We start from the raw sequence: 10,834 nt of genomic DNA, 5'->3' as shown, positions 1-10,834 counted from the left end.
AATATTGAATCAATTCCTGGAATCCACGGGCAGAGGGCTGAGTCTGCGTTAATCGATTAGGCCTAGAGTTAAACCACTTTTTAAAAGGGGAGACATTGATCATAAATTGTAGCAATGATAATTCAATAATGGCAGATAAAAGAATCACCACAGAAAATGTCATTTATAAAAGGGTGGAATCATTTATTACTCATGAAGTTTATTATGTTTCACTATGCATTTCCCTAAACCCATTTTTGTAGCATTGCCACAAACCATGGAAGAGTAGAAAAATGAGCCGACTGGATTAAGGAAATGTGAATTTATGGAATGTCACAGATCAACGTTCCTGGTTTAGGTGGTAAGTGAGGAAAATGAGTTTGAATGATACAATCGATGTTTTTTTTTTGTTTTTGCTTTTTTAAAGGTTCCATTATTAGTCTACTGCAGCAAAGTAAATACGACAAACCGCTAAGGTTTTGTTATGAAAAGAGGAAGTGAACACGATCCATTATATCTCACACTCGCCAACCTCTCGATCTAACTTAGTTCAAGGCACGTTAAAAAACCAACAGCAATCAAATAGGAAAAAAAATAATAGTTTGCCATCGCTGAATATTTCCGGTTTTCGCTACAACTGTCCCGACGCTGCGCCGACAAAGATTTAGTCAAATCATGTGAAGTGCATGCGTGGAATACAGAAGAAAACTGCAGTAGCAATAGAAGATACATTCTAATTATTACAAGGATGTTTGCTTTGGTTTCCTCACAGTGGGCCCTACCTGACAACACACACACACACACACAATGAACCCATCCAGTGGGTGAATATCCATGAGCTGAAGGACATTATCCGAGGGACGACTGGAACTTGGAGAACAATACCTCATGTATCATTGAAAAACAAAAAAAAAGGATCAACATTCTAGCAGAAAACATCATCAAGGCAGCTCTTAAATCCAGTCGCATAAAAATAGATATCTGTCCATTTTGGGATGCCCTGCTTTAAAGGAAGAGCAAGTGGCTGCTCAGGAGGAAACGAAAAAACACATGCAAGAGCCTTTTAAGATTAAAAAAAAAAAGAAAGAAAAAAAAGAACAAAACAATAAACTACAGGGTAGGGCAGCTGTCGGGCGAATTGGAAACATATCCACGAGTGATCAACAAATATCTGATCGTTACAAATGGAAAAATAAAATTGTCAATATTATCTTTGTACTGCACGGTTCATAGTGTACGACTATGACACAGTTCAATATCAGTGATGAGAAGGAAAGAAAAAAATCATCATGCTGGCACCGAGATCCTGAGATGTTGCAAGTGTTAAGATCTTGCATGAAAAAATATACACACGCTCCTGTTGATCTAGCGCTCACACGGCTTTTTCTTCGAGAAATAAATACCCTCAGTTATGCAAATATTACCATCTGAATCTACTGGGAAAAAAGGTACCTAATCACAGGTACTGGTGCAAAAGGTCAAAGTCAGTTTGAGTACATCCACAGCACCAGCATCCCGGCGGCCACGGCAACGCCGGCACCGACGTTGAGCAGGATCGGCCTCCAGTACTGCCAGTTCTCCCGTTTCTTCTCCGAGTCCGACAGTCTCTGTTTCATCTGCAGGACCTTCTGCGAGGTGTTAGCGATGCGCTCCTCCCGATATCGCTTCCTGACACTGAAATCATGATTAAAAAAGCATGTGGTTAGAATTTACCACAAAGAAATTGAGCTCTCCAGAGGGATCAATAAAGTTATCTATTAGTTTTATAAAATCATTCACTTCGTTGCAGTATGTTTTGCAGTGAGAATTCTGACCCGCTCTAGTAGAAGAACTCACATTTCCCCGATGCTTAAAACTCTTCACTGGCTGCCGGTTTCTTTCAGGATCAACTTTAAAATTCTGGTTCTTACTTCCATCAGTGATCTGATCCAGACTTACACCCCAGCTCGGGCTCTGAGGTCTGTGGATCAGAATCTACTGATGGTTCCTGAACACGCTTCAGGACCAGAGGAGAGAAATCCTTCCAGACTGTTGCTCCTAAGCTTTGGAACGATCTCTGTGTTTGATGATCTACTGACTCCTTCAAGAAACATCTTAAGACATTTTTATTTGTGCTTTTACCCGCTTTTCTGAGACTCCTGTGTTTGTCTGATGTGTCTTGATCTTTTAAAGTATATATTTTAACTGTGAATTGTTGTTTATTGTTAAAGAGCTTTCTGACTCTGGTCTAGAAAGACACTCAACCTTTACTCAATTACTTTTGTAAACAGCACACGCATGCACGCAAAATATCAAGAGTCTGGTGAAATAATGCTTTCGTCTGGAGAAATATTTGAATTTTAATTCATTTATGTCATTCCCTTTTTTTCTCCTTAAAAGGGATCGAGACCCCTTTTTATACACGTCATTATAAATCTTTATGCATTATATAAGCCAATTGTAATGGACATTATTTAATTGTTTCTTTTGCAAATTGAGTCATCCATCACCTCAGACGTTTATGATATGCTCTATTAATTCAATTCAGTTTCCATTTTAAAACAAAGCAAGAGCAGAAGGTTCACCGATACTTACGTCCCAGAAGAGTCTGTCTCATTGTGTACCGAGCTCGGAGCCTCCTCCTCTGTTGGCCGCTGGTCCTCAGTCAGCTGCTGTGGTTCTGGAGTAGATCCTGGCTGACCATTGGGGCGGCTGTTATTGAGGTTTGGCCTTGGAGGAGGTGTAGGAGGAGAAGGAGGCAGACACGGCTCCAGGTCATCCCTGGGCATCAGCTTATGCTGGTTGAGCTGTCGGGACAATAAGATGTTTTATTTTCCACAATCTCCATTCGAAAATAAAGAGTGACCGTCAGGTCTAAAGAAACTACCTGTTCTAGACTGGAGCCCAGAGTCGAGCGGGCCCCCTCGATCACAGCCATGTAGGAGAAGCGCAACTGGTCAGGAGTCTGGATCAAGCCCATGCGGTATTCTCTCATGTCCAGTAACACCTTTTGAATGTCGACTGACGTGGGATTCTTTCTGCAATCCATCTGCAATCAAGTATTCTGCTTGAACCTTCGTGAAGGTTTGCAAATGTCACATGCGATAAAACGTGAAGAATCACTGCTTTACTCTTCTCACTGATTTGTCAACGAATAATAATAGTTTAATATTAGTAGTTCTGCTTTTGTTCATTCTCACCTTTTTCTAAAATATTACATTTTTCCTAACTAATGAAAACTAGTGTTGAAAGGTCTAAAACATAATTGTTACAATTGTACCTGCTTTTAAACAGCAAATGCATTTTTTATTTCCATAGAAAATGAAAACAACTTTCAACAAAGGCAGGAAGTCATAGAAAAGAGGAACTATTTATGCAAAACCAGGATGTTTAAGCAAGTTCCGGTGTTTAGAACTAAAACATTTTAGAACGCTTTGATCATTTATTTTCCCAAGCGATGACTTTTGTATTGATTACAGTGAAATGAGACGTTTCCTCACCAGGAGCAAGCAGGTGTCCACCAAGGCAAAGGTTCCCGAGCGTCCGATCCCAGCGCTGCAGTGGACCACGCAGGGGCCGTGATGGGTGTCCAGTGAGCCGGACTCACGGACTTTGAAGAGGAAATTCAGGAAAGAGGCAGGAGACTCTGGGACTCCGAAATCAGGCCACGTGGTGTAATGAAAGTGGTATATTTCTCTCGACTCCCCGGTCTACAGAACAGAATGTTTGGTGAGTCACTGAGGTGTGACATGGGTTGAATCACATCCTGATATAAAAGGTGCAACATTGACCAATGTTTTGAGGTATAAAATAAATGTAAAATAACATTATTAAATAGTTATGTTACTCATGTTTTCCTTTACATTGCTTATAGGCTCAAAGTATGTGTAATTTTTATAGAATAATATATATTTTGTGTGCATCATACCTAAACAATTATAATTTCCAACTATAATATTACATTTTTAACAGTAATCGAACTTTATGAGTTGATCAAACTAGATTTTGTTTTTCGAGATTTAAAAGGAGCAGAAGAAGAACAGCAATTATTTCTGCCGATTGTTCAAAGCCAACATTATAAACACATACTAAGGGTAGTGTAGTATTTGTATTGGAACATATATATTGTAGTTCTTGTTTGGTTTGCAAAAGTCACACACCCACCAATGCACTAGTATACCATGTTCAAAAAACAATTTCTCATTTCCTGTCCTGTCCTAACCCTCCTAACCTAAAATCATGATGCACAACCAGTTTCACTAAATCTGTTACGCAACATTCTTTTAATCCCTCAAAGGTTACTGGTCAGGCAATTTTCCTCCCAGGCTTACCTTTTTGTTTTGCAGTTCCAGCAACCTGATAGTGTAATAGGATTGGTCCTCTTCCGAGAGGAGCCGCACGTCAAACCCTGTATCTGTGAAAGACATCTGGAGTTCTTCGCTTGTTGGCCAGTATTGTGCACACTTTTCCTAGAAAAGATTGGAATGGAAACACTCAGAAACAGATTTTTAATAGGATTACCAGGAAGTATTGATTAGGGGTTTTCTTTTCTTTTTTTTAATTTGCATGAGTAATTCTCATTTACCAAATTCATTCTACAGTAAGCCAAGACTATAACCGTCTAAGAGACCTTTGTCATGTGTGTATGAATGGTTGTGAAAAAGGAGAGTCCATCAGTTTTAATGTGATTTTTCAAACACATTCGCAGCTAAAGAATTGTACGGAGCCGCAGAGTTACATCTCAAGAGCAATGCTCGGTGCTAAAACTGTGTCAAATGAGATTTAGAAAATCATTAGATGCCGCTTCCATTTCCTGGCCGTGACTTAAGTGGTTTGCTGACAAAAGGATCCAATGACTGGGGTTTGCTCGACATGCACCGGGTCGGTACCTGGTTGTGACACACACACACACGCACGCGCACGCGCGTTCACTTTCAATGGGAACCGTTTCAATTTCATTCAACTATTTACATACTTTACACAACTTAAATTCAGGATCTAGGAAGAAGAATTGCTCTAGTAATATATCAAATTAAAGCTTTCTTGCAGCTTGAGAATATACCTGTATATAGTTGTCAATCACAATGTAATTATTTAGATTTAAGTTGATTTTCATGGGTGAAGGTCCAGTCAGTTTGACGATAAGTTTTTATTGCATTATTTGCAGGTAAAAATGTTGTTTACACGATCAATGGACTTATAAAATGCGAATTAAATACACTAGAATGTTGGCTCATAATAACAAGATATGGTTCATTCAGGGAAACCAGTCATTCATATATCAAGGAGCATTAAGTTTCTGATTACGCAACAATCGTTTCTTTATTAGAAGATTATCTCATAGTTTCTGCATGTGTTTGTAATTACACACTTACAACTCAGTGGAAAATTATAGATCGATCAGTATCAAATTTCAATGGAATCCTTATAGATAGACACAATACATTTTTTGGGAGAAAAACAAAATAAGATGCAGTTAATACTTACAGATCCCTTTTCAATGACTCGGTTTAGCATTATCACAGCTTTGGTACACTGCTCCCAAATCATCAGCCAGAAGTGACCACAAGTATTTCTTAAAGGCCCCTGGAACAAGCGAAAGATAAACTTAATGTGTACATGACGACATGAATATTTCCGCCACGGTACAAACCTGAGAAAGTATGTAGGCTCTTTGGGCTTCTTCCATGACGACCAAGCTGGCATTGATGTAGTCGTTTTCAGAGTTTTCAAGTTTTACCCGACTGTGATCGTCTGAGCAGCGAAGAAAAGGTTGTATGAGCAGCAAGAAGGACGGGATTCTTTCGGCAGCGACAATTTGTGCATTTCACTCACATGGACTGACGTCTCTGTAGCGGTTCAAATTCCGATTCGCCGGAAGCTTTGCTATTTTGTAAGGATATTCGCCGGCTTGGTTTCGGATTTCCTTCGGGAAGGAAGAGAGATTATGAAGTATGGATACAAGTTTTAGCACATTCCATATTAAGTAAGCCTGTACATGGAGGCACTTTCAAAAGGAACTGTGCACTTTGCCAAGATCCAAGAAGAATGTTATTAGTGCCATCCACCTTCACATCGTTTTCCTTGACACGTTAGCCATCTATAGAATAAGAGGGGCTGTACCCAAGACATGATTTACTTGTATTCATTTAAAGTCTTGTCAGGGTTCGTCAATAACCCTTGCCTGGCTACCATTGTCTACACGTCCAGATTGTCTTCAGTAGCAGCAAAAACCTTTGAACCCGGATTCAGCGATCGAAATAGGCAAAAATAAACAACCATTTAAGATTAAGTGTGATATTTGGAAAACAATTGCAGACGCTTTTAAACGGAATCATAGGTATACTAGGTGTGTATTGGACATTTTATACTGCAAATCACGATACAGGGGCAACGATACAATACATTGCGATACTGTAGCAACAACTATATACATCTGTAGTATTGTCTTGCCTCAAGTACTTGACTCTAATGTTGCAGAATTTACAGACCACATGACTCTTGACGAAGTCGTAACTGCATTCATTTGATGAGCCATACTTTTTTTCTTTCTTTTTTTTTTTTTTTTTTTAAATCGATAAAGTGCTGTTGAATATCGATACATTATCGTTAAAAGAAACACTGCGATAAATCGGTGTATCAATGTTTTCCCTACTCCCCTAATCGTAGGTCTACCATACGAAAATACCTCATGCCATCGCCACAAGTTTTGTAAAGTACACCTTGATGGTTTGTTTTTAATTGAAGTAAAACTTCTATACCTTATACGACTACATTTGTTCCGAGCAATAGACTCTTCTTTTCTTTCAAGTTAAACACTTTTGCTGATCCAGGAATATTGCAAAACATACTAGCCAGTCAAAACCACATGATTCCAGACATTGCCTCGAGCAAATGTCTTTTGCTAAAGTTGCTACATGAACCGCATTAAAGTAGAACAATGGGAGGCAAACCATTCCGAGAGTTAGTTCCACTGTCCATATGCGTAATGCATGCATCAATCTGTCAATTATCGTCACAAAATATATGAATTAATGTTACCAGATATTTGGGGATTTGAAACCAACATCAAATCTTACTTGTGTGTTCCCTTTTTGGAGACAAACTTAGATTTAATTGACATTTAAACGTCAATAGAAGCCGGGTTTTTTTATATTAATGAATGTAATGTTTTTTTTAGGCCTTTATAAGCATCTTGTGGAACTTGTGGATTCCTTAAAATCTTAATACTATACATACTACAGGACAAGAAAAATAACTGCTGTGGTAGGCCCGTTTTATTAAACGCGTCTCTGAACATTTTTTTGCTTACCGATAACTTTTTCACAGTACGTTTATTATCAATTACCTCGGTTGTATATATAACACACACAAAACAAACAAACACAAAATAATGAGAAAAAAGAACACAATCAAAAGACAGCCTCTAGACATAGACACACTCACATGAGCACACATGACTATCCTTTTCGTACAATTCCAATGCAATGACCAAGAAACAAAACAAAGCAAGTATTTTTGTACTTTTTCTTTTTTTTTTAAGTTTTCCTCCCTTTGTGTTCTTCATAGATAGTCATAAACGCTTCCAAATTTGACTATTTACGTCAGACCTGTGCAAACGGGGGGCCACATGCGCCCTTTGACTGCATGTATGCGGCCCTAGTAATGTCAAAGTATTTTCATGTATAAATGGTTCTAATGCATTAAACATTGTATTTTGTATTTATTATCAATTTACATTTTCACATAACACTTATTTAGTTTTCCCCTCCTTTTTGTGTGTAATTTTTGAGTATATATTAATCACTCAAAATATTTTTTTTTAAGTTAGAATGTTTTGAAAAAAAAAATCATATATACAAGAATAAAATTTGCAGCTTATTGTGCTTAAAAAATGTCACGGCCTAATGACGAACGTTCTTTTTAAGGGATTTTCTCGTCTTTATTTTTGCTTGACGGCCCCTAACAACATTCACAGAATTTAATGTGGCCCTTGTAGAATTTTATTTGCTCACCCATGATTTACTTTTGCTATACATGTCAGATTTCCTGACAAATTCAAAAATAGTGTAAATATTAAGCAAGTTTAACAAAAAGGTCACATGTAAAATACTAGAAAAATTATACCTATTGACTTAGAATGAGAAATTAGATCATTTAGATCAACTTTCTGAATATTTATCACAGGAAAATATACTTATATATCAATTAACTCGTGACACCACAAAAAAAATAAATCATGTTGTGTTTACTGATAATACTGGTTTCATGGAAATTATTTAATCTTTATAAACTGGATTAGAGTCACATAAATCACCTAGAATTGGAGACTTATTTATATTATAGGGTTAGTTTGTATAACTCGATATTAGATCCGAGGAAGAGATCATAACAGATGTGTTGGCAAGTAATAACTTGACCTGCACTAATCCGGAGCTTACAGTCACTAAACTGGTTCAGTATATATAGATTTTTTTTTTATTTGGAAAGCGAACTATCATCGGGTTAAACAATAATAATAAATAACCGTGGATATGAGGGGAGTGGGTGACATAAGCGAGCACGCAGGACAGAATTCGGGGTGTGAGTTTCACGCCTCCACACACGCGCCTCTACTCGGAAGTCCCGACGAGTTCTGAGAAACTAGTGCAGCTAGCATTAGCATTAGCATTAGCACCGCGTCGCTACGGAAGCGACCCCCGGAGATCTCGACCCCGTTCCCCCGGGAGGAGTTTTTTTAACGACCGCCAGCACCGTCGGTTGCTGGTTCGGAATCCGAAAAAGTGAGAAAAAGAAAAACGCCGGGTTGAAGAACGGAGCGAGAACTAAGCGAGGCTAAGAGAAGTTAGCAAAACGATCGCCATAGAAACATGTTCAGGCCGCGAGTCAAACTTACGTTGTACACGTTCTGCCATTTCCCGCTTCGATCGATGGACTCGAACTCCTGCTCCATGTTGAGCGACGAAAGCCCTGAGACGCACAAGATCCCTCGCTGAGTGTTGGAAGCAGATTCGCCCTGTCAGTCCCTTCTGTCTGTATCCATTACTCGCACGCCAGCACGCACACACACACACGCACGCACGGTGTGTATGTGTGTGTGACCGCAGGGTTCCCTAGGAAGCATGTTGCTCGTCCTCGTCTGCGCGGGGACACGCATGGCCGCCGGGTTGCCAGATTCTCGCTAAACCCTCCTATAAAGTTTAAATTATTTTTTTAAATAAATAAAAGTAAAAAAACAAATCACTAGACTTAAAAAAGTTATATCATTTAAAAAATATAAACAGTTTTTTTTTTTTTAATCATTCTTCTTCTTAACAAAACATTTAATCGACCCAATCGTTGTAACTGGGCTTCATCACAGAAGCACATGTTGTCCAAAAAGTAGTAGTAAGTAAGTAAGTAAGTAAGTAATTTTTATTTTTATAGCGCTTTTCCAGACCAGGGTCACAAAGCGCTTAAACAATCAAAACAATATTCAATAAAGTATATACTTTAAAGATCAAGATAAAACTGATAACACAACAGGAGTTCCAGAAAATCAAGGAAAAGCCTGAACAAATAGAAGGTCTTAAGATGTTTCTTGAAGGAGTCAGTAGATCCATCAAGCTCAAAGAGAGAGGAAGATCGTTCCAAAGCAACTAGATTAAGGATTTTTTTGTTGACCAAAGATGATGACTTTAATCCGTGGGGCTAAGAAGGATGCCAGTCATATTGTGACAAAGCAAATGTAGCTTTACATATCCTGCAGGTATTCTTATGGTAGGAGATTTCGTGGCCCAAAAAAAGAGCCTTGAGGAACCCCGGAAGAAAATATTTTTCTTCCAAGATATGTAAATACAAAGAGATTTAAATGGAATTGTTTTACTCACAGGTGTAAGTAAGTAAGTAAGTAACAGTTATTAGTAAAGATCTTTCTAGTCCAGGGTCACAAAGCGCTTTAACAATCAAAAACAATACACAGTTAAAATATATACTTTAGAGGAGAAGTCATAGCAGTAACAGCTGGAGTACTATTAGAAGTAAAAGTTTACAAAGGCATATGAGTAACAGTCTCCATGTTGTACTCAATAATCAATGTATATGCTGTGGTAACACCTACAGTAGTAGACGCAACTGTGGTATTTTTAGTAGCTTCATAGTTCCAGTCGTTGTATACTGTAATAAAGTGCAACTACTGTGAACTCTCCTGAATCACAAGTTTCAAATGTTAAAGTCTCTTCCTCTCCAAGATGCAGTAAGTTCCTCATCATGACCATGTTTTCAACTTATTACTTCATAAAGTTGCTGTGAAATCTGGGTGAACGAGAGGTTACGAGAGTCCATTATGACGTAATAATGGCTTCGCACCTCCTCCAGCCAGCTGTAATCACGCCCCACTTTGTTTATACAACGAGTCCCTTGGAGGTGGAGACTTCCGAGGGATTGATGACCCGCGGTGACAAACCTCAATGCTCGATAAATCACAGCAGAGTGGGTTGTACTTAGTAAACAAAAAGTAAGTGTTTTCAGTTTTCCATGCTCTATGCTCTAATGTTAATGAATGTTTATTACAGAATTATCCTTATTTCTTTGTACAGGAAACTTCATTGACTGGGACATAGAGTTGATCAGAGTTCAAACTCCCTTTAGAAAGACATTTTCTGCGGCTCAGGCCTGAACAGCAAACACCATTGTCGTCGTCCGATGGTCTCCTCACAATGCACGGCTTGTCTCCATCACTCATATTTAAAACATGTCGTGGACACATCAGCCATTGTCGGTCGCTACAATCCTCAAACATGTTATTGTGTACAGATCGGTTTGGTGACGTATTCCACTCGCCGAATTTGAACGTAAAGCTTCTCGTTATCGACCAATCAGATGAAGGATACAAGCT

General features: G+C 38.5%; 1 protein-coding gene across 1 annotated transcript; it reads right to left on the bottom strand.

Annotated features, from left to right (window-relative positions):
- Positions 1–159: 159 nt before the first annotated feature.
- ptpn2a (protein tyrosine phosphatase non-receptor type 2a) lies at positions 160–9,054 on the bottom strand. Its single transcript, XM_087805932.1, has 9 exons — positions 8,855–9,054; positions 5,794–5,884; positions 5,612–5,712; positions 5,446–5,544; positions 4,290–4,427; positions 3,459–3,668; positions 2,846–3,007; positions 2,554–2,765; positions 160–1,653 (listed from the first exon to the last, which is right to left on the bottom strand). Exons 1-9 carry the CDS (start codon positions 8,909–8,911, stop codon positions 1,464–1,466), a joined length of 1,260 nt encoding a protein of 419 aa, XP_087662058.1. The 5' UTR covers positions 8,912–9,054; the 3' UTR covers positions 160–1,463.
- Between the last annotated feature and the right edge of the window lie 1,780 nt (positions 9,055–10,834).

Source organism: Callionymus lyra, chromosome 13, assembly GCF_982586985.1.
Source record: "Callionymus lyra chromosome 13, fCalLyr1.hap1.1, whole genome shotgun sequence".
Taxonomy (NCBI): Eukaryota; Metazoa; Chordata; class Actinopteri; order Syngnathiformes; family Callionymidae; genus Callionymus; species Callionymus lyra.
Note: the sequence above shows the minus strand (reverse complement) of the source record. Positions and strands in the feature narration are given on the sequence as shown.